This window comes from Euphorbia lathyris, chromosome 6 (assembly GCF_963576675.1).
Source record: "Euphorbia lathyris chromosome 6, ddEupLath1.1, whole genome shotgun sequence".
Lineage (NCBI taxonomy): Eukaryota > Viridiplantae > Streptophyta > Magnoliopsida > Malpighiales > Euphorbiaceae > Euphorbia > Euphorbia lathyris.
Genome location: NC_088915.1, coordinates 54,226,872 through 54,252,461, shown reverse-complemented (window position 1 = coordinate 54,252,461; position 25,590 = coordinate 54,226,872). Strand labels below are relative to the sequence as shown.

The window sequence follows — 25,590 nt, the reverse complement described above, 5'->3', positions numbered from 1 at the left end:
ATGATTGTTTTTTAACAATTCAGTTAAAACAATCCATATTACGGAAAATTTATCATCATACAAATTTAAAAGCTTCTTTCACGAATCATTATGACTATTTGAAGAAAATATATTCTTCCCCCTCCCTTTATAGGAAGGGAAAGAAATGAGGTGCAGGGGGAGTATACAGGGGTTAAATTTTTTTATAACAATTGTATACAGGAGTTTTTTTTTTAAGTAAAAAAATCTAAAAAAATATCAATTTAACATTCATAAATTACAAAATACCACCATAAGCACCCCACATCAGTGAATCATGGATCTGTCACTCATAATCCAAAAGCAAATGCATTTTCCAATTTTTTTTTTTTTTTTTTTGATAAAAAATGCATTTTCCAATTAAAGAAAAAGAAAATAAAGAAAATTCATGTGGATTGGGGAAAGAAATAAAGACTGGGAAAAGAAAGAAATTCCTGTGTACAGACAATTTAAGATCGGGAAACAAAAATGTCAAATCTGAGCAAATTATCCCATAAAGAAAACCTACAAACAAAACTCTCTTCGGGTTAGACAAATAGATTGGGCCTGGAAGCTTTGTATGTTGTCTTCAACTTCCTAGTTGGTGGCCTAACCTTCTTGAAGACTAAGGGAAACTTAATCTTCGAATTATGGAACTGCTTGGTGCTCTCCCTTTTGCACAGCTTAGCTGGGATAGTAGCAGTCTTGATGATCTGGATACAAGGAAACCGCACTCTATGACGAGATGCCATCTCAGTGTACATATCTTCCACAGCTCCATTCAGTGTGGTATCTCTGTACTCCTTGTACATATTGTGATACCCAGTGCGACTCTGGTATCTTAGCCAAATCCCATAGTTCTTGATCTTAGTTGGGTTTTTCTCATAAATCTGCAAACCATTTTCATACAGATTTACACTATCAAAATAAAATCCACAGTAATGACAAGTTCAATTCACCACTCACTCAGTAAGCAAAAACTATAGACATATTTATCCAACAAGCCAAGACACCCAACTAAACAATGCAACATCTTTCAAGCAGTCTTGAATATTTAGGTATCCAGATCCAAATAGATCATAATATGCTTTATTGAAATATTGAAGACCACAAACCATAATACATTTTCAAAAGCACAAAATCAACAGGAGAATAGAATTATTCAAAAAAGCTGTGTTTCTCAAGCAATTGACACAGGGTATGCTCGGCATAAATAGTTCTAATTGCAAACAATATATGGATTAATATTGAAGGAAATGTAGTTGTCCCAGTGTTCTCCTAAAGCAACAGACACTCACCAAGGAAACATATGGTAAAGAAAATAACACAAGTGCTATTGCTTCTAGGGAAGCAGTCAAATGGGAATGAAAAATATCCACATTGACCAGATAGTGAAGCTTCAGGGACTAGTTCAATATGACTCTCAAAACAAGCACAAGCATACAACTTCAGAAAATAGTTTTGGTTGCAAAACATTTGTTATGCAACAGTAAAAAAATTCACATTTTGTTAAAACAAATATAAAAAGTTAACAACATACTTGCAAATACAACAAAAGAAAAGGTTAAAAAATAAATTGTATATGGAAGTGTAGTTGCTCACTTGTTCTCCCAAATCTCTGTAGAATAGCACAGGGAGAAATATCAAAAAGAAAACAACACAAGAAATGTTGCTTCAAGGGAACGAGTCAAGTGAGAATGAGTGCTTTCCACACTGACCAGATTGTGAAGCAATTTAATAGTTTGATTACATATCTAGAAAGGCTACGCAAACAAAATCAATTAATTACATGATTAATACAGCTTATGCATGAAATGTGCCATTAACAATAAAAGGTTAGATAAAAATAACACATGATTCAATTTGAATCTCAAAACAAGCATACAACTTCAGCAAATAGTTATGGTTGCACAACAAAATTTCTAAATGATAGTACGAACACGCATCTGCATTACAAAAAAGTTAGGCGGCTAAATATCAAAGAGCAGGTACATCACAGCAAACCAAAAATGATAATATGTACAGCAAAAAAAAAAGGCTAGCAGTATTCTGTCATTAAAAAAAAAAAAAAATCTATCAGATCATCAATTGTTCCCCTAGAAAATTGATTCTCATGACTTATACCTCATTGATAGCAAGAACTTGGCCGTTGCTCTTCTTAACCTTCTTGAGTTTCCTAAGGAAATACCTGTTTAAAGAAAAGAACGATCAATTAGCAAATGCCTCCGAAATACAACACACAATTCAGTTCCTAAATTGAAATAAATAAATAATAAAAAAAGGCTTACCAGAACTTGGACTTTGCTCGAACCTCATTAGTGGCCCACAGCTTCATCCGGTAGATTTTGGGGTGCTCGTCGGCCTCAGTGGGCAAACCTCTTCCAACAACCTGGTACTGGTGAAACTGCATCCAGAAAAGAAATCCATAAACCCAAAGATTATTTCATTCCTAATGAACCCTAAATCAACGGCCACACTATACTTTAATGATAAGGCTATTGGATCAACCGCCAGGCTATACTTTAAATCTTACCCTGAAACCCATTTTCGGAGAGAAGAGAAGCAACTGGGAAGATATGCGATGACGGCGACCTCTCACTCTCGCTATGGAGGACGTATAAGAGTAGGGTTTTCTTCTTATATACTAGTAAATTAATTGTTTGGGGAGTTTTTTTTTTTAAGAGTAAATTAATTGTTTAGGAGTTTTTATTTTTTTTTTTCAGAGTAAATGAATTGTTATGGTTTTTTTATCAGAGTAAATGAATTGTTTGGCAGTTTTTTGGGGGTTTTTTTTTTTTAACAAACTAGTATGTTTATATATCTATTTAAATCGGGTTAAGGTACAAAAATGCCCTAACATTTTGGGCCAAAAGCAATTTACCTTTAACATTTAAAATTGTGCAATTTTACCACTAATGTTGGAAGTCAATAGCAATTTTACCCTTAACTTTAATAAATTGGGTAAATTTAAGAAATAATTCATAAAACTATTTTCTCGGTCATGAATTTTGTCATCTACACTTCATACGTGTGTCATTTTATGACTAACAAATCATAAACATACGTTGGGATGTGGAAAAAAAAATATACTGTCTTTTTGTATGAATTAGACAAAATAAATTCAAAAATTTCACCAAATTTATAAACATTAATCTCAAATTCTATTATTAAATTATAAAAAATATGAAATTATTTTTTCAGAACGAATTGTTATGCAATTAGTGCTAAATAATGAACAAAAATATCTATGTTTTATAATAGTGTCTGAAATTGACCCAATTTATTAACGTTAGAGGTAAAATTTCTCTTGACTTCCAACGTTAGGGGCAAAATTGTACCATTTTAGACGTTAGGGGTAAAATTACTCATTACCCAAAATATTAAAAGCATTTTTGCACCTTAACCCATTTAAATCCCACTACAATAAATTATATTATTCCACTTCCAAAATATCCATAACACCCTCATTTTATCCACTAAACTTTGTAAATTTTAAGGGTATGTCAATAAACTTGAAAAAGTAACCCACTACACTAAATTATATTATTCCATTTCCAAAATATCCATAACACCCTCGTCTTATCCACTAAACTTTGTAAATTTTAAAGGTACGTCAATAAACTTGAAAAAGTAACATAAATGCTATTGAACTTTACATTCATTGCCGTTATTATCATTGATCCACATTTTTTTTATATTTAACTCCCTCTTTAATAAGTTAACTTCTCTCTCTATGTTTTTTTTAAATAAAGTACATAAATAAAATTTTTGGTTTGATCGATTTACAAACACAATCCTTGTGATTTATAAGTTGATAAATGAGTTCCTTGATATTCATTCCGCTAGTAAAAAAAGTCAAAAATACTAAACGTGTTAAAAATGGATGATGTGGAAATTTCTGTCAGATAATCATAAAGGTATTTTTAGTCTTTTACTTATTTATTTAAAATTAAAATTTTAAATTTTTTTCGAATATTTAATCTCTTATTGATGCACCTCACATCTTGCCTACCATATCTCCTCATTCACTCTATGTGTTTAAACTTCCAGGGCCGTTTTAAACTTTTTGGGACCCCTGTGCTAAATTTTTATCAAACCCTTAATATTTAATAAAATTTTGTATTAAGAAAAATATAAAAAGAAATGAATGAATGGTAAGGTTGTGAAGTTTGAATGATTGAATATCTAAATTAATATAGTGAAAGAGCATAAATAGATCTTGTTATATTATATTATTATTATTTTTCAATTTAAGCTAATATCTATATTTGACTAAGCACATCTTAAATTTTGGGGCCCTTATAGTTTCGAGGCCCAATGCGGAAGGACTCCTTGCACACCCTCATCTACTCCCATGCTTCTGTCCTCACCTCATATCCAACGATTGATGATAACACATGGGAGATTTGAAAATTAGTATGATTCTCTTCTATATCTCCATGTGATGGGAAAGAAGAAATGCCACAAAAGATTTCTACAGTTGATCATATAATTCATAAAAACAACTAACACTGGTCAAAACTAATATCGCGTGAATTATCTGTTAGAAAATTTTGAATAAAAGCATATATTAATTTAAATACCAACAAACACTTTCTTTCATGAATAGTCTTGTCCTTCATAAGCAGTCATGTCTATCTATGTACAGTCATGTTCGTTCATAAAAATACGTATCCTTTTGAGTTCTATTTATACAGAATGGATTGTCAAATTCATAAACTGTTGAAAAAGTGGTTGAAATAACTCTTTGTCTGTTTTCCTACTCTAGTGATAACGAATCTACACACGGTTTGAGTTCGCTTGCGTAATCTGTTGTATCCTGAGAGATGATCGTCAATAGCGACGACATCTGTCTTAAGGAAACTGTTAATACATTCTTCAGATTTGTCTAAATCTTTCATTTCAATTTCTAGCATTATTGCTCATATGTTTTTCTATGTTTGTTTTGTTTTTTGGTTAATCACATCTAAAATTTTTAAGACAGATTGATTGATTTTTTAAGAATCTAACATTCTTAAAACATATGGTTTGTTTTCTTAAGAATCTAACATTTTTAAGATAGATTTATTTTTTTTATTTTCTAAAAAATACATTCAGAAGTGTTGTTTGGAACGAATTTTGAAGTATTGACAGAAATACTGAGTCTGTATAATCAAAAGCTAAGTATTATTACAATTATCATAATTAACCATATGTTGTTATTTTAATTTTACCCATAAAAATTAGATAGTTTTGAAGAGAGTTTCTATATTTTTTTATGATTTATGATCGTTAAATAATTAATACTTCTTCATGACGATGCAAAAGATTGGCAAAGCTTTTTACCAGTAAATTAACTTGAATAATTGTGCTCGCCGCAAAGAAAGGAAATAAATTGTTTTTTTAATTACCTTTTAGCATGTGTTGGTACATTTATATTAATTGAAGATGAATTTCGTTTTAAAAAATACGGCCACTTCAAAAACTTTAGGCCTACTTATACTAGTGGCAATGTATAAATCACAATGAAAGTATAGAAAAATTCACTAAGAATTGGCCAGAGTTGATAATGATGATGATGATATGCGAAAATTCTATATTTTGACATTCTCATGCGTAGGGGTTGATTTACATTAAAAATGTAAAAATTCACAAATTGAAGAATTTGAGCAATAATGTTATCTAGCTAGGCGAGATGGTGGTAGATGAACATTAGTTAGCTAGATTTAATTTGTGAAAGTAACTAAAAATGTAGAAATCAAATCGCCTTAAAAATAGTATGTCAAAATAATGAGAGTAAAGCAAAAATATCATTTCAATTGGTGAATATGCGGTATAAAAAGCTTCTGAATGATGAAATCGGGTAGAAAAGTTTCCGTGTGATTACACCGTTAGTCAATTGACCTCAAAGAGTGTATTCCTTGTTGATTTTGTAGAATCAAAGAATACCACAGCGGATCCGCTGACCTATAGGTTAAATTTGGATTTCGCTGTTTTTTGTTTGGATCTTCTCAATTTGTGTGTCCTTATTGTATGCTATAATTCCTTTTTCATAAGTTAAACATACCGCCGGACCCTAGGAAATCGCCACCGCCGAACCCTCGACCATGAATGAAGAAGATATACCGCCGGACGGAGGAACGACGCCTGAAGATATGGATACTGCTGAGCCTAAATCGTATCGTGACTCTGTTGTAGGGGGAGAAGAGAGAATTGTGCATCGCCAACCTGTAAACCTCACTGCAGAAGGACTGGTTACCGTTTCACTTGAAAACCCGCTGAAACCTCGATTTACCGTGGCACCGGAATTAATGGAAAAATGGGGCAAACCTTGGGAAGACACCCTCATCGTTAAATTGCTAGGAAGAAGTGTTGGATTCATAGCTTTGCAACGTCGAGCGCTGGAAATTTGGAAACCGAAGGGGAAGGTCGATATCATGGACATTGGACATGGTTTTTTCATTGTTACTTTCGACAGTATGGAAGACAGAGCAAGAGTAATTCAAGATGGCCCCTGGAGCGTGCAAGGGCACTACCTTACAGTTCGTACATGGTCTGAGGACTTTGTTGCAGCCGCGGCCACCATCTCTTCCACTCTGGTGTGGGTAAGGTTCCCTGACCTACCTATCCAATTTTATAATGAGGATTTCATCATGACAGTAGCCAGCTCTTTGGGAAAGGCAGTTAAAGTAGACAAAAACACCAACAAAGCTTCTAGAGGCAAGTTTGCCAGGGTGTGTATCGAGATTGATCTCCTGAAGCCGCTCATAGCTGAATTTGAAGTCAATGGAACTCAATACAAAGTTGAGTATGAAGGGTTGCACGTAGCTTGCACGAATCGCGGGAAATACGGGCATACGAAGCCACATTGCACTGCCCCAAGCATCTTTGTGATTCCTGCAAGGAGGAATGAGGGTGAAACCAGAATGGAACAACAGGTGAACCAAGCGGCAAACACTGACTCTGAACCCACTCGGGGAACTAACAGTGAGAATGCAGGGGAAACAGGTGACTATGGGCCCTGAATGATGGTTGCAAGGAAGAAATGGCCGCCAAAAGCAAAAGTTAGGGGAGAGGAACAACAAGCTGCTCCATTAGAACAGCTCCCTTCAATCCAGATATCAAAGGCAAGCTCTTCAAGCGAAAATACCAGAAACAAAGGAGTTACACTCGCTAATCCCGAAAAAGGATTAATTTTCTCGGTTGTAAACCAGAATAGAGCGGGAGGAGGAATACAGAACCGCGCCCGGCTGAAGGGGAAGATGGTAACTAATGCTTTCGATATTCTGAGCAATGATTCGGGCAACCTCCTGTTGGACCTGGTGGACCAAGGTAATCCACGAACCCGTAGCAAAAGAAGCAGATTAGAGGAAGCTGCTAAGGAGACCTCTGATACAGCAGAGGAACACCAAACAACTAGCACATGGATACATGGGAAGGCTACACCTGCGAAGGTCCTGGCTCTTATTGATATCACAAATCGGGCTACAGTGGGGGAGAGAACATCCAGCAAAGCTGGACGCTCTTAATCTTGTTGATCTGTGTCAGGCTTTTTGCCAGGTTCCTCAAAACTCGAACTGATCATGAAAATCATCTCTTGGAATTGCTTTGGTGCAGGAGGCGCAGCTTTCTTTCGACCTGCAAGACATTTAATCTCCATTCAGAATCCTAACATCTTTGTTCTGTTGGAACCTAGATTACAGGGGAGTAGAGCTAGTGAACTGGGCCGCAAGTGGAAGTTTCAGAAAGTCGAGGTTGTCGAAACTGACGACTTCAGGGAGGAATTTGGGTCTACTGGCATCCGAAGAGAGTTCATTTGGAAGTTATTGCTACGAATCTACAGTTTCTTCACACCAAAGTCTCCTGGTTAGGGGACACAAATGAAAACAGATGTTCTAATATGACTTTCATCTATATGCGACCACAGATGGCATTTAAAAGGCTGGCTATAGAAGAGCTACTTGATCTCAAAAATACTATTACGAACCCGTGGCTCCTAGTGGGTGATTTTAACAGCATCAAATCTCCAGAAGAGAAACAGGGGGGTTCTCATCGAACGCTGGACAGATGCTTTCAGTTTGCAAATTGGATCAATGATATGGAGCTTATCGATCTTGGGTATCATGGGCCGTCTTTCACCTGGTACCATGGTTCTACACGAAGAACACGAATTGCCTGCAGGTTGGATCATGCTTTGTGCGATAGAAATTGGAGAATGATTTTCCCGGACGCCCTGATCCGCCATCTTCCTCGGAATAGATCCGACCATGTTCCCGTTCTTCTCAACTCTAGTGGCAAAGACCGAATCCCTAAGAGTAGACCGTTCCGTTTTCAGGCTGCTTGGTTAAAGCATGAAGATTTCAGACGCTTTTTTTGTGAAAACTGGAACCCGCAAGAGGATATTCCACTAGGTCTGTCAAACTTAACTCCATCTCTGAATCGGTGGAATGATAATGTTTTCGGTAGCCTCCAAACACGGAAAAAGCGAGTGTATAATAGATGTTGGGGTTTAGTGTCCTATAGACAATTGTTCTAGGATAAACTCAATATAAATGAAGTGTTCTTTATATCATTTGTTTTAATGAGATATGGTTTCATAACTGTATAAAGGCAATCCCTTTTAAAGAACTAAATAAAGTCTAATAAAAGGAAATCCATAAGTTTGTTTAAAGTGATTATAAAGTGTTCATACAAGCATGAAGTGAGACGAAACTTTATAATAAACTAATAAACTTAAAACCACCCCAAGTCAAGTAATATGTTTAGGATTGACATATCACTGTTGAGACTTGCATGTAACAATGTCTTCTGTCCCGATAGAAAGCTGATCTCACAAGCTTCATATATACAGATATCTGGACAGTTACGTGGATCCAATGAAAAGGAGTTCATTAGGAGTGGGGACCCGAATTGAGATAACATGATGGGTAGATTCAACCTTGTCATCTGTTCATCTCATTGGTATTAATAGGTATAAGTAATCCTCAGACTCAAAGGAATGTTAATTGGTCATTCTGGATTACAGAATGTGATACTTTGATCCTGTTGTAACACGATCCTTAACAGAGATGACTCTAGGGTGTGAACGGCAGACGTTGGGTATCACAAGAAGTAATTGTAGGATAATTATACATTGGATTCAACATTTATCACTCCCGATAAATGGGAGATACATCCATGGATCGCTTGTGGAAGACTCAACTCTAAATCCTTGCAAGGTGATAGCTTAAGACTTGAAATACAGATTTCACTTAACCTATCTAATTGGAGTTGACTCGGCCTGTACAAGTAAAACGAACGTCTCGCTATATGTGACTTGACATTATCCATAGTCATAAGATTCAGTTCAAGGATGTAGCTGATAAAGGATCGAATTATACTGTAACTAATACAGAAAGGTCAACGACAGAATCAACCTGTCTTCTTATAGCTCTGGGGGAATGTTTGGGATTTGCTAATCACATTTCGCGTACTCATTCCGTTATGTAAAGATTAAATATAATTCTGTGAAAATTAATTTAATAGTTACATACGGCTAGAAGCAATAAGAACCTAATGGGCCACACATAAGACTTGGAGCCCAAAAGAGAAACAAATGTTAATTAATTGATGGAAGCCCAACTGAGCCCAATAGGGCCCAGTAACTAAAGGGGGGCGAAATTTATGTATTAAATACATAAATAATTAATTTGATTTTATCAATCCTAATTAGATTAGGATTATGAATTAAATTAATAAAAGGATAATTAAATTAGGAGTTTTTTTTTTTTGAATAAAAAAACAATGGATTAATGAGCCAAATCATGGAAAAATTGTAATAATGAATCAAAAACATAACTCGGTAATAAATTAAAAAAAGAAGGGCAAGTGGATAAACGAGAAGACTGTGCTAACACATGTGCCATCCCATTCGCTTGCCGCCGTATCCATTTGACTGAGTAAGAGTCATTTGATGTTAGGATCGATCGTATTTGAGTAATTCTATCCCCAAATTCAGAATCATCAATAGAACTAGATTTTATTGCATCAATCACTTGTTTAGCATTAGATTCGAAGACCACATTCCTTATTCCATCAGCTTCTAGCCATTGCATAGGATGTAATAGAGCTTCAGCCTCACATTCTCGTGTTGTCGGACAACATAACAAGCCCGCACATCTCCCCATTACAAACTGTCCATTTGCATCTCGTACTGCTGCTCCCATCCCTGCACGACCATCAGCGTTAAAGCATGTGGCATCAACACAACACGAGAGAAATCCTTCTGATGGCGGATGCCAAGTCGTGCAACCAGCAGATGAAATATTTCCTGCTACTGTATTTCCGATCCACTGTTCTCCCGTACGAGTCTGATTCCTCAAGGCATTTGCTTCTGACCAATCATTAAGTATTGTGCAAGCTTGAGCCACTATTTGATCTGATGTGCGAATCTCATATTGCCAAAGACGGGTATTTCTAGCCTGCCATAAACTCTAGAGGTGCATCAAAAATGTTTTTACAATTTGTTCCGATGCTGCTCTAATTATATTATGAAACCATGTTGTTAGGTTCTCAGCCACTGCCGCCTCCGCATTAATTCGTTCCAGAAGTCCCGCCTTTTGCCACACTCTTATAGCTCCTGCACATTCAATAAAAAGATGCCATCCATCCTCCCAAGGTTCATTACATATCACACAATTACTACATACATGTAACCCACGAAATTGAAGATTCACACGCGTTGGGAGACAATTGCGTGCTAATTGCCAACCAAAATGCTGGACCTTTTGTGGAATTTCAGCATACCATAATTTTTTCCAGGCTCCTGACGGCGTCGCAGGTTGAATCAAAGTGAGTTAAAGAGTCTACAACTTGATTTCCTTCACGATAGATGTGCATAGCAACAATCTCCATGGTAGAACATTAATTACGACACTGAATCCAATCCTGTCGGACCATCCAGGGAATATCCAAAGAGCCACGCACTAATAAATTAACTACAGTAAAGCCTCTCTATAGGAATATCCTCTATTTTGTTATAAAAAATACTCAGTCCAAACTTGGTAATAACCTCCTTGACCAAACTTTATTTAGTAATAACCTCCTAATTGTTATACAAATAGTCCGCTCCTATATAGAGGTTTTAGTGTACGTAAGTAGAATCAACCTCAACCCAAAGCTTGGTCCAGTTATGTTCTCAGACGATATCAATCACAAACATGAGAACTCAAAGTTCCTCAATAATTGCAAAGGTACAAGGGATCGGGAAAGCAAAGCCGCCTCTGGTAAAACCCCACACTTCTACAACACTCGATGAGCTAAGAGCAGATCCGTCTGTATTCACTTTAAGCCAGTCCGCAGGTGGTAGAATCCATCGAATTCGAACAATTTTGGCACTGGCAGAGGTCATGGCGGGATGGAGAACTTGCCCAGAATTTATCGATCTAAAATTTTGCTGAGACACATCCCAGGAATCCGGAAGCATGATTACCGAATTCAAGAGATTAATCGAAGCAAAATGGATTAAATTGAAATCTTTCACCTGCTTCCATCGTTGTAGCCAACCGGTAAGCACTTTTCACTGTGTAGCGTCCCGAGGAATGGAATTTCCATATTAACCGATCCTCACTACTCAACGTACCAACAGCCAGTTTATGAATTTCTGTAATATCTCTATGCTCGAAAATTTCCTCCAACAGCTCTTCATCCCAATCCCTGGAATTATGGATAAACAAATCATTAACTTTCAAATACTCCAAACCTTCCACCACAGGGGTTCGTATATAGCCATCATCCTCACTACGTAACCATCTCTCACTCCACACATTTATTGATTGACCGTTTCCAATTTTCCATCTAATTCCTTCTCTAATGATTAGTTGAGAACTCCAGATACTTCGCCATATAAAACTTGGTGAATGCCCCAATGAGGCACCCATAAAATCCCCTCTTGTATAATATTTAGCTTTGAAAACTTTACTAACAAGCGAAGATGGATTGGTAAATAACTGCCATCCCTGTTTTCCCAACATAGCAAGATTAAAGGCTGTGAAATTTCAGAAACTCAGTCCTCCCATTAATTTTGGAGCACATAATCTGTCCCATGCCATCCAATTTAGTCCTCTCTCACCTGACTTTTTATTACCCCACCAAAACAAATTCAACATTCGTTGTAATTCCTCAGCCGTCGATATAGGGAGCAAGAATAAAATCATGAAATAGATTGGGATGGCTTGCCCTACTGCTCGAATAAGTGTAGCCTTACCAGCTTTTGATATTCCTTTCCCTCTCCAGCGTTGTAGCCGCTGCCATAATCTATCTCTGAAGTGTGCAAAGATTGCTCGTTTCGTTCTGCCCACCAACGATGGAAGACCCAGATATCTTCCCGTATTCAACGGACTAGTAATACCCAAAATGCTAGAAATTCCCATAGCCAGGTCATTTGCCACATTTCTACTAAACATGATTCCAGATTTTTGACAATTTATAGCTTGCCCCGAAGCTAATTCATATGATCTGAGTAATTTTTTTAACACTCTAGCTTCAGATATGGTAGCCTGGAAAAATAAGAATGCATCATCAGCAAAGAGCAAATGTGAAATCGCCGGCGCCCCTCGCTTAACTCGGCACCCATGCAATAACCCCCTATTCTCAGCTGCCACCAATAATGACGTCAACCCTTCAACACACAGCAGAAATAAATACGATGATAGTGGATCACCTTGGCGGAGCCCTCTTTTTGGACAAACAGGACCAACCAACTAATCATTTATTCTAACCATATATTGCACAGAAGATACACAATGCATTATCAAATTCACCCATTTATCTGCAAACCCCAACTTTAGCATCAATTCTCTTAGATAATTCCAATCCACCCTGTCATATGCTTTACTCATATCAACCTTTAGTGCCACATTACCTACTTTTTTAGCAACGTTATTGTTAATGCTATGAATAAGTTCAAATGCAATCAAAACGTTGTCATGAATATAATAATTAAGAATTCTATTTCGAATTAAATTCTTATTAAGTAACCTAATTCTATCTAACTAGGGTTTAGATACAAGAGAATATAAATACCCCCCTCATTGTGATTTTCGAAATACACAAGCATTCCAGGAGAGAGAATTTTCGACCCCCTAGTCGAGGACGAGATATTCACCGCTTCCTACCGATTCAATTGATTTTCATCTCTTTCTTTTATTCTTTGATCTTGTGTTGATTTATTAGAGGCAATCTATTCTTGATTGCTTTCATACGGTTGATATCTAACTTGATTTGGGTTGTGTTTTGTCTTGTGCTTGGGAACTCGGAGTAAGAGTTGTGGGCACTTCGATTGCAACGGTATATAGATCTTTATTAAGGTATTTCCTTCTATCCCTCTTTATATGAAATAACGATTAATGGATCTTAGGTTAATGGAAAAAGGTTAAAATTTTTATATTTCCGCTGCTATATGTTAGCCTTTAATTCCTTCAGTGGTATCAGAGCCTGCGTTAAATCCGTTATTTCATATATGAAAATTTAGAAGTTTTTCAATCAGATTAAATAAATATTTATAGTTAGGTTAATTAACAAAACTGTTTTGATTAATTAGTTCTAAAGATAAATAAGTTTTAATTAATTGTTAATTAAAATAGATTATGCATATGTTCCTAATAATTTTGGTTGATAATCATTATAACAAAATCTATTAGTTTTATAGTTAGATTGATAAAATCAGTTTTATTTATTCTAAAGATAAAACGGAAAATCTATAATAGTTTTTCCTATTTTCTGAAAAATCGTTTTAAAACCGTTTTAAAACTGATATATATATATATATATATATAATTATATTTAAAATGCCGCAAGGCAGCGGCGGGTGAGACGCTTAGGGCTGCTACCGAACGGCAGCAGCCCAACCTCGGGCCCGGCCCGAGACCCACTTAATTTTAAATCGTTTAAAATTAGTTTTAAATATACTTAAATATATATGTTTCAGAAATTAATAGTTTTCTGTTTTGATTATCGAATGAAATTTTATTTAAAAGTTTGTTTTACCTATTTGTAAATCAAAAGTATTAAATGAATTAAAATCAAAATAATTGGGACATGCATAATTAAAGTTTTGTATAGTTGTATTAATCTAAAGGTTAATATAGAAGATACGAAACTGTTAGAAGTAAAATTTGATGAAAGTTAATTTGATTAGTTAATGTGATTAACCTAAATATTACATAAAATACTTATGTAATCGACCAATTAAATTTATTTAATTGAGTCTATGCATGTTTGGAGTTATGGACATATTTGGACCCTCTTTTAGTCTTTTGGTATTTTTGAAATAGGGCCTGCGAGTCCTGCCTTTCTACTATCTATTGTAATTTCTCCTCTCATCTAATTCCCTTCAAGTTAATTGAAGTTTTCTTTAGTAGAATAGAAATTAATATGTAATTTCAAGGCGCCATGGAGAAGACGGAGGACCTAAAGAGAAATATGTAATAGTTAGTATTTCCCTAGGTTTGGCCTTTTATTCCGTCTCTGGCTCGACGGAATAATTTAGATAATATGTCCATAACGCCAATGTATGTGTCTGATGTATGCTAAAACAAATCAAGACTAAGTTAGATTATGAGACTTAAAATAAAAATCCCTCACTAATTAAAAGTTAAGTAAATAAGCAAGTTATTAAAATCGGTTGCCCCTCCCTAATATTATAATTCAGCCGGCAGTACTGGGGGCCTTTGGGTTTGTTGAGCAAACTCAAGCTCGGGGTCTTACGGTAACACCTGAATTATCGAAAATCATTTTTCATGAATATGGGGTAATACTTAAATTAGATTATGATAATTGGATGAGCAAACTCATGCTGTCATAAACTAATGGGCAATATGATTGGGATTAATATGAATAGCATATTAGTTACTAATGTGGTTAGTAACCCAATAACCTAGGAATCACATTAAAGATGTGATTGATTACATGAATCTACCTAACAAATGAGACTAGCTTGTTGAGCAAACTCAAGGCGAAATCTCAGGAGTTAGGATCCTAGCTCACTAAAGGATTTATGAAATTCTTCGAATTAATATAGAGAGCTATTAATTTGGCAAAATAGTGGGAGCAATCTAAGATGAATTAAAAGGCCTATAAATTTTAGATTGATATACTTTAAAGCAAATGAATAACATACGTTTACTCTTTCTCACTCTCGGGTTTAATTAAACACTCTTAAAATCATGACTAAAACCAATCTGCAAAACATTCTTACCGATAACAAATTGAACGGTTCAAACTTCACCGACTGGTTTCGTAACCTCAAAATCGTTTTGAAGTTCGATAAGATAGGGTATGTACTTGATACATCGATACCCCCTATCCCTGAGGATGATGCTCCCATCGAAGAAATTGATGCTTACCAGAAGCATAAAGCTGATGACGATCATGCGGGATGCATCATACTTGCATCGATGACACCGGAATTGCAAAGGCAACATGAGGAAATGGATGCCTATTCCATCATCATGCACCTAAAGGAACTCTTTGGGAAACAGACCAGGTGCGAACGCTATGAGATATCCAAGTTGCTATATCGTTGCAGGATGCAAGAGAGCACATCTGTGATGACACATTGTGTCAAGATGATTGGCTACATTACCAAACTTTCTAGTATTGGATTCGCGATGGATAACGAACTAAGCATAGACTTAATTCTTCAATCCCTCCCAGAGAGTTATTCACAGTTCATCATGAACTATCAGATGAATGACTTGCAAACCTCTCTTGAAGAGCTTGCAAATATGCTCAAGTCAGTTGAGCCCAATATGAAGAAAGACAAGGCTATTCCAGCTCTTGTCATAGAGGGATCAAAGAAGAGGAAAGGGAATTTTCCCAATCCTAAATATCCCAAGAAAGGTAAGAGAGCCATGCCCACTAGAGCTAAGGGAAAGGAAGTGAAGAAGCCCAAAGGAGAGTGCCACTTCTGTGGTAAAGACGGGCATTGGAGAAGGAACTGCAAGGAGTACCTAGCCTCCCTCAAGAAGGGAAAAGGCGGTGCTTCAACATCTGGTATGTTTTATATTGAAATAAATACAATTTCACAATCTGAATCTTGGGTACTTGATACCGGATGCGGATCTCATATTTGTACAAATATGTAGGAACTAAATCGGACTAAGGAAGTGAAGAAAGGAAGCATAAACTTGCGAGTAGGAAATGGAGCAAGAGTTGCCGCCCTCGCAATTGGAGATTATGCTTTGAATTTGCCCTTTGGGCTTGTAATAGAATTAAGGAATTGTTTGTATGTTCCACAAATGTCTCGTAACATTATTTCTATTAGCCGTCTTGTTGACGACGGTTTTCATATTTCAATAAAAGATAAACATTGTGATTTTTATAGAGATTCGATTTTCTATTTTTCAGGAATATCACAAAATGAGATTTATGTGCTAGATGACAAAATTTCTTTTTTCGCAATTGATACCAAATGACATAAGCTAGATAATTCAACTTATTTGTGGCATTGTCGTTTAGGCCATATAAACAAAAGATGCATGCTAAAGCTACATCAAGATGGGCTTATAGATCCAATTGATCCTGAATCATTGGAAACATGCGAAGCATGTTTAAAAGGTAAAATGACAAAGACACCCTTTAGCAATAAAGGTGAGCGTGTATCAGACACTCTAGGACTTATTCATTCAGATGTATGCGGTCCTATGTTAGTCCAAGCAAGAGGAGGATTCAGATACTTCATAAGCTTCATAAACGACCATACCCGATATGACTATATCTATTTGATGAAGCACAAGTCAGAAGCTTTTGAGAAATTCAAATGCTTCAAGAATGAAGTAGAAAATCAATTAGGAAAGAAAATAAAGATACTTCGATCCGATCGAGGTGGCGAATATCTTTCAGATGATTTTCTAAATTATCTAACTGAATATGGGATATGCTCACAATTGACACCTCCCTATACACCACAACACAATGGTGTATCCGAGAGGAGGAACCGTACCTTACTAAATATGGTACGATCCATGATGAGCATAGCCTTACTTCCAAAGACATTCTGGGGCTATGCCTTAGAAACTGCCCTTTTCACCTTAAATCGAGTACCAACTAAATCCGCTAGTTCCACACCATATGAATTGTTCGTTGGTAGGAAACTCGTGTTCTCATTCATGAGAGTATGGGGTTGTTCAGCATTTGTCAAACGCATTGCGTCCGACAAACTAGATTCTAAATCTGACAAATGTTTCTTCATTGGATATCCTAGGGAAACCGTAGGCTATTACTTCTATCATCCAGATGATCAGAAAGTAATAGTATCCAAGCACGCAACCTTCTTGGAGAAAGAGTTTCTCGAAGAAACCGAAAAGGGAAGCATGATTGAACTTGACGAAGTTCAAGAAGAAGAAACACCGACTGAAACAACAGAAGCGGTTGAGGTATCCGAAACAGTCCCATTAGATGAGACTCTAGTGCCACCTATTCGTAGATCACAAAGAGTTCGTGAACTTCCAGTTAGATATGGTTTTCTAGTGGGAGATGATGACGAGGTTCCCGTGTTAGACGACGAACCCGAAAACTACGAAGAGGCTCTTACTAGTCCAGATTCTAAAGCATGGCTCGAGGCCATGGATTCTGAGATGGATTCCATGTACACCAACCAAGTGTGGACTTTGGTTGATCCACCCGAAGGGATAAAACCCATTGGGTGCAGGTGGATCTTCAAAAGAAGACTGACATGGATGGAAAGGTTAGCACCTACAAAGCTAGGTTAGTAGCGAAAGGATATCGTTAGAAGCAAGGAATTAATTATGACGAAACTTTCTCTCCTGTGGCTATGTCCAAATCAATCAGAATAATGCTTGCTATTGCCACTCACTACGATTACGAGATTTGGCAAATGGATGTGAAAACAGCTTTCCTAAACGGAAACCTGCTTGAGAATGTATACATGATGCAACCTGAAGGTTTCATATCAAAGGATGCAAACAAAGTTTGCAAACTTCAGAGATCCATTTATGGACTCAAGCAAGCATCTAGAAGCTGGAACAAGAATTTTGACGAAACCATAAAACAATTTGGTTTCGAACAAAATTGCGAAGAAGCTTGCATTTATAAGAAAGCAAGTGGGAGCTCTGTAGCATTTCTGATATTATATGTGGACGATATATTATTAATGGAAAATGACATAGTTCTACTACAGTCGGTTAAAGTATGGTTATCAGGTAACTTCTCCATGAAAGACCTTGGTGAAGCAGCTTATATACTTGGTATAAAGATCTACAGAGATAGATCAAGAAGACTGCTTGGTCTTTCACAAGCTACATACATTGAAAAGGTGCTAAAGCGGTTTAACATGCTTGAATCGAAACGAGGTAACTTACCCATGGTACATGGAGTAAAGTTAAACAATCATCAATGTCCTAAAACCGAAGATGATAAGAAGCGCATGGCTGTAATCCCGTACGCCAGCGCAATCGGTTTGATTATGTATGTTATGCTATGCACTAGACCTGACGTAGCATTCGCGTTAAGTTTGACGAGTCGTTACCAAGGTAATCCGGGAGACGAGCACTGGAATTCTGTCAAGAACATCCTTAAGTACTTGAGAGGAACTAAGGACATGTTTATAGTGTACGGAGAAGGGGATCTGAAAATAGAAGGATTTTCAGATGCCAGTCATCTCACAGACGAGAACGATTTTAAATCCCAATCAGGATACCTGTTTATCTTGAATGGGGGCGCGGTCAGTTGGAAGAGTTCCAAGCAGGGAAGTGTAGCTTTCTCTACGATCGAGTCAGAGTATATCGCTGCTGCGGAAGCAGCAAAGGAAGCGGTTTGGATTAGAAAGTTCATTACATAACTTAGTGTGGTGCCTGACATTGTAAATCCCATTACACTGTACTGTGATAACAATAGAGCCATTGTACAAGCAAAGAAACCACGGTCTCATAATGCATCCAAGCATTACCTGAAGCGATACCACATTATAAGAGAAATTGTGGCAAGAGGAGATGTGAGAATAGAAAGAGTACCTACAGAGGACAACGTTGCAGATCCGTTGACAAAGCCCTTAACCCAAAAAGTACATGATCGTCATATTAGTTCTACTCGAATAAGTTGTAGAAGCAATTGGCTTTAGTCCAAGTGGGAGTATGTTGGGGTTTAGTGTCCTATAGACAATTGTTCTAGGATAAACTCAATATAAATGAAGTGTTCTTTATATCATTTGTTTTAATGAGATATGGTTTCATAACTATATAAAGGCAATCCCTTTTAAAGAACTAAATAAAGTCTAATAAAAGGAAATCCATAAGTTTGTTTAAAGTGATTATAAAGTGTTCATACAAGCGTGAAGTGAGACGAAACTTTATAATAAACTAATAAACTTAAAACCACCCCAAGTCAAGTAATATGTTTAGGATTGACATATCACTATTGAGACTTGCATGTAACAATGTCTTCTGTCCCGACAGAAAGCTGATCTCACAAGCTTCATATATACAGATATCTGGACAGTTACGTGGATCCAATGAAAAGGAGTTCATTAGGATTGGGGACCCGAATTGAGATAACAGGATGGGTAGATTCATCCTTTTCACCTGTTCATATCATTGGTATTAATAGGTATAAGTAATCCTCAGACTCAAAGGAATGTTAATTGGTCATTCTGGATTACGGAATATGATACTTTGATCCTGTTGTAATACGATCCTTAACAGAGATGACTCTAGGGTGTGAACGGCAGACGTTAGGTATCACAGGAAGTAATTGCAGGATAATTATACATTGGATTCAACATTTATCACTCCTGATAAATGGGAGATACATCCATGGATCGCTTGTGGAAGACTCGACTCTAAATCCTTGCAAGGTGATAGCTTAAGACTTGAAATACAGATTTCACTTAACTTATCTAATTAGAGTTGACTCGGCCTGTATAAGTAAAACGAATGTCTCGTTATATGTGACTTGACATTATCCATAGTCATAAGATTCAGTTCAAGGATGTAGCTGATAAAGGATCGAATTATACCGTAACTAATACAGAAAGGTCAACGACAGAATCAACCTGTCTTCTTATAGCTCTGGGGGAATGTTTCGGATTTGCTAATCACATTTCGCGTACTCACTCCGTTATGTAAAGATTAAATATAATTCTGTGAAAATTAATTTAATAGTTACATACGGCTAGAAGCAATAAGAACCTAATGGGTCACACATAAGACTTGGAGCCCAAAAGAGAAACAGATGTTAAATGTTAATTAATTGATGGAAGCCCAACTGAGCCCAATAGGGCCCAGTAACTAAGGGGGGGGGGCGAAATTTATGTATTAAATACATAAATAATTAATTTGATTTTATCAATCCTAATTAGATTAGGATTATGAATTAAATTAATAAAAGGATAATTAAATTAGGAGTTTTAATGAGATTAAAATTACTCCTATTATTATCCAATAAGGTTATTATTATTATTATCTTTATATTTAGATATATTAATAGATAATAATTAAGAATTTTATTCCGAATTAAATTCTTATTAAGTAACCTAATTCTATCTAACTAGGGTTTAGATACAAGAGAATATAAATACCCCCCTCATTGTGATTTTCGAAAAACACAAGCATTCCAGGAGAGAGAATTTTCGACCCTCTCATTGTGATTTTCGAAAAACACAATCATGTACTGAAGTAGTATTTACCTTCGCAGTTTGCGAAAAATGCAAAGTGGTATATAACATTAAAATCATAACATTATCAAAATTTATAACAAGATTGCAAAAATAATTTAAACCCTAAATCCTAAACTCTAAACCCTAATTGGAGTGCTTCTAGGCTTTATAGAAACAAGAAAAATCGGCAGCGTCATACAGAATTGATAGCCTTTGGGAGGAAGTTCAAAAGAAAAAAGAACTAAAACATCCCAATCACCCCTCACTGTGATTGATTCCTTTGTATTCAAGCTAAACGGATACTTGAATTTGATGCCTTGGTGTTCGCCATTTTTATCACATCCCAATCACCTTTCGTTGTGATTAATACCTTTGTATTCAAGATAAACGGATCATTGTGATTGATGCCTTTATATTCAACCTTCACAAAAATTAAGTTTTTTTAGGGAAATAATGAAAGAAACGCTTCGCAGAGAGGAGTTATGATTTGTACCAATTTGCTTAGTCTCGTTTTTGTTGGCATGTTTGTACTTTTTTCTCTCTTTTTAATAAATTCGAGTTAGGGTTTTGGAGGGGGTTGCCTGGGGATGTCAACCTGGTTGGGATGTCTAGTTTCATCTTTTCTTTCGGTCCCTAGTTTCATCTCTAAAAAAATTAACTTTTTTTTTAGAGAAAAGTACAAAAATACTTTGTGGTTTGGCCAATTTACAAAGAGAGTTAATATGGTACGAAGTAACGTAATGGGCTTAAGTACATAAGCCCAGACCCATTATTTCATATATCTGGCCGCCCCATCCAATTATGAAGAGCCTTTACAGAATTAATATAAGGAAGGAGCTTCGGATTCCAAAAAAGCATGCTAAAGTCACTTCATTACGGAAATATAGGTTCTGAACCAATAGCAAACTGACACGTGTGCAAAGACACAAACACTAATGTCTATAAATAGCACAGAAGTCAGGGATCAGGTACACAATTCTATATTAACTACTTTCACTAAATAGTTCTCAAGTTACGTATTTCATATACTAACTTAGGCATCGGAGAGGGTTTGTCGGTCTCCAGCCCCCCTGTCTGACTGTTTTCTTCCTTCTCAAGTGATTAGAGACCTATTGTCAAGAAGTAATTGATATCCCAATATCAGCAGTCCTCATGGTTTAAAAGTTTGAAAATACGGGTTTTGTTCTTTGTAAAATTTACAGTTAAATGATCTATAAGTCAATTTTCCGGTCAAACAGTACTTATAGTTTAGTTAATTTGCATAGTTGACCTTGTATTTTGGGTAATATTCAAAGTTAGTCTTTTTATTTGCTCCAAATCGTTCCTTTTTAGGGTAAATGGTCATCATAATATTTTTTTAATGGAATGAATGCATTTTTTAATTGCACGAAGGACATAACCTCTCTTTGCAAACATTTAAACCACAGAAACTATCTTTGCAAATCTATAAAACTACTTCCTCCATTTTTTATTATATGACGTTTTAGACTTTTTAATTTGTTCATTTTTATATGTTGTTTTATATTACCAATGCACTTTTGATAATGATTTCTCTAATTTACCCATATTTATGGTGAGGGAGAGGTACAACTATTAATTCAAATAATCTTAATTAAATCATTAAAATTAAGAAGAATGCGAAGTTTTGGATAAAAAATAGAGATTTAGGAAATAAATATTAAGGGTAAATTAGTCATTTTAATAGTCTCATTAATATTCTATTAGTTTTTATGAAAACCCCTAAGAGACATATGAAAAAGAATGGAGGGAGTACATGATTTTTTTTGATATTTTTTTAAAGCGAAACTCTTTATTACAAAGAAGAATTATTGTCATTACAAAGAGGCTGAACTAAAAAAATGAGGAACAACAAATGCACTAAACAAATTAGCATTTGAATGGGCTTGATGGGCCATTGTATGAGCCGCTTTTTTGCTAATCTATGGATATAACCCACGGAAAATTGGGACGAGTAACTACAAAATCTTTAATATCTTCAACAATACCTCCGAACTCGAAGATGTCATAAACCTTAGAAGAGATACGATCCATTCCTTTTGCATCGGATTCATTGGAAATTATGATATGGAAGTGAAATTATCCAATTCATAGCTTGACGGGGAGCGAATGCCTCGGTCAGATTCAACTCAACATACCCAGACACGAAGGAGCTGAAACATAACAGAAATTCGCCTTGATTGCCTCGAAGAACAACACATGCATCATGCTCATTTTCGGCCTTAAAGACTGTGGTGTCCACGTTACACTTTACGTGCTCAGTGTTTGGTTTCTTCCATCTTACATGTTATGGAGCACATCCATTACCTACCTCCTAGGAATGAGCCTCCTGTATCTTCCTCCTCTCTCACCACTCAGCCAAGAACCGAAATGCTCCTCGTATTGTGCAGCCACACCTTTTGCTTTTTCCTGTCCAGAGCATATCATTCCTCTGCTACCACATTTCCCAAGCACCATGATGATCCTGCTTCCTTCCTCTCTGCTCATTGATTCGCAAATGTGCAAGAGTCAATCCTCTATCCAGTCCCACTCCTCTGCAGACCAACAACCAGTCACATACCTACAACCTGCAAACAAATGCCACTCATGCTCTACGTCGGTATAACATAGTAAACAATTACTTGTTATTTTAATCTGTCGAGCAATTAATCGAGGTCATAGAGGCAGCAGCTTTGCATCAAGCTTCCACGTGAACTATTTAATTTTTGGCGGTACGTCCAGATCCTAGAGTCGACTCCATCCCTCACGAGATCAATCCCCCATCCCTGCAATTTCAAGCAACTGATAACCCGATTTGGCAGAATATAGTCCATCCTTCGTAAAGTGTCATAGGATGGAGTCACTTTGGTCTGTCATTGGAACAACCATCTAGGATATAATCTCCACTTCCCGGGGTTGGAACCAAGTAGCCAGCTTTGCCAAATCCCAAATATGTGTCTCTAGAATAAATAGATCCGCACTTTTAGACTATGTATTCAAAGTAGTACCAACTAATTTAATAAATCACTCTTTTTCATTTGATAACCATGGATCCCTCCACACTGAAATGTTATCCCCTCTTCATATTCTCCATTGAATACTACTTTAGATAACTCCAATCGAGCTTCATACGCTCCTCCAAATAAAACTGGAGCTAGTGCCCAATTTGAAGGACATGAAAGAACCATTTGCATAATATTTAGCTTTGAACAATTTGCTAACCAACGTATGAGGACTATCAATGAGTTTCCACCTCTATTTACCCTACAATGCCAAATTGAAATCACGTATTGTAACATTTAATGGTTTAGGTTTTTCATTTAAAAAAACTGACGGTTTTGGTTAACCGAACCATTTTTATTATATATATATAGTTACCGTTTTTTTTAACTAATATATTTAGATTTGTATACAAAAAAAATATGGTTAACTGTTGCTTTTGGTTAATTGTTAAAGTAACGGTTAAACATGTTAATCGAAAAATCTCACTGAAATTTACAGTTAACTGTTGATACGATATACTTGAATTAGTTTAAGGTTTAATGTCTTAAAATTAAAGGGTAATTAATTTATTAGCCCTATATTTTGATAAAAAAAACACTGTTTTGTCTCTGTATTTTTAAAAACACACAATAAGGTCCTAACATTTTTCTCGATGAACTGTTTAGTCCTTTTGTCTGTTTGTTAGATTTTTTTACCGTTTATGAATTCGGAAATTACTAAATTACCCTTTATTATTTATCAGTCAAAAGCAATTCACACCTCTATGTCTTTCTTTCACAAGTCACGCTCACAATTTAGAAGAATAAGCTATTTACAGTTAACTGTTAATCGAGGTCATAGAGGCAGCAGCTTTGCATCAAGCTTCCACGTGAACTATTTAATTTTTGGCGGTACGTCCAGATCCTAGAGTCGACTCCATCCCTCACGAGATCAATCCCCCATCCCTGCAATTTCAAGCAACTGATAACCCGATTTGGCAGAATATAGTCCATCCTTCGTAAAGTGTCATAGGATGGAGTCACTTTGGTCTGTCATTGGAACAACCATCTAGGATATAATCTCCACTTCCCGGGGTTGGAACCAAGTAGCCAGCTTTGCCAAATCCCAAATATGTGTCTCTAGAATAAATAGATCCGCACTTTTAGACTATGTATTCAAAGTAGTACCAACTAATTTAATAAATCACTCTTTTTCATTTGTTAACCATGGATCCCTCCACACTGAAATGTTATCCCCTCTTCATATTCTCCATTGAATACTACTTTAGATAACTCCAATCGAGCTTCATACGCTCCTCCAAATAAAACTGGAGCTAGTGCCCAATTTGAAGGACATGAAAGAACCATTTGCATAATATTTAGCTTTGAACAATTTGCTAACCAACGTATGAGGACTATCAATGAGTTTCCACCTCTATTTACCCTACAATGCCAAATTGAAATCACGTATTGTAACATTTAATGGTTTAGGTTTTTCATTTAAAAAAACTGACGGTTTTGGTTAACCGAACCATTTTTATTATATATATATAGTTACCGTTTTTTTTAACTAATATATTTAGATTTGTATACAAAAAAAATATGGTTAACTGTTGCTTTTGGTTAATTGTTAAAGTAACGGTTAAACATGTTAATCGAAAAATCTCACTGAAATTTACAGTTAACTGTTGATACGATATACTTGAATTAGTTTAAGGTTTAATGTCTTAAAATTAAAGGGTAATTAATTTATTAGCCCTATATTTTGATAAAAAAAACACTGTTTTGTCTCTGTATTTTTAAAAACACACAATAAGGTCCTAACATTTTTCTCGATGAACTGTTTAGTCCTTTTGTCTGTTTGTTAGATTTTTTTACCGTTTATGAATTCGGAAATTACTAAATTACCCTTTATTATTTATCAGTCAAAAGCAATTCACACCTCTGTCTTTCTTTCACAAGTCACGCTCACAATTTAGAAGAATA

At 35.9% G+C, this 25,590-nt stretch overlaps 1 protein-coding gene across 1 annotated transcript; it reads right to left on the bottom strand.

The window, feature by feature from the left end:
- Positions 1–394: 394 nt before the first annotated feature.
- LOC136233452 (large ribosomal subunit protein eL20-like) lies at positions 395–2,680 on the bottom strand. The gene is made up of 4 exons (XM_066023113.1): positions 2,531–2,680; positions 2,286–2,401; positions 2,122–2,185; positions 395–887 (listed from the first exon to the last, which is right to left on the bottom strand). Exons 1-4 carry the CDS (start codon positions 2,540–2,542, stop codon positions 546–548), a joined length of 534 nt encoding a protein of 177 aa, XP_065879185.1. The 5' UTR covers positions 2,543–2,680; the 3' UTR covers positions 395–545.
- Positions 2,681–25,590: the final 22,910 nt, after the last annotated feature.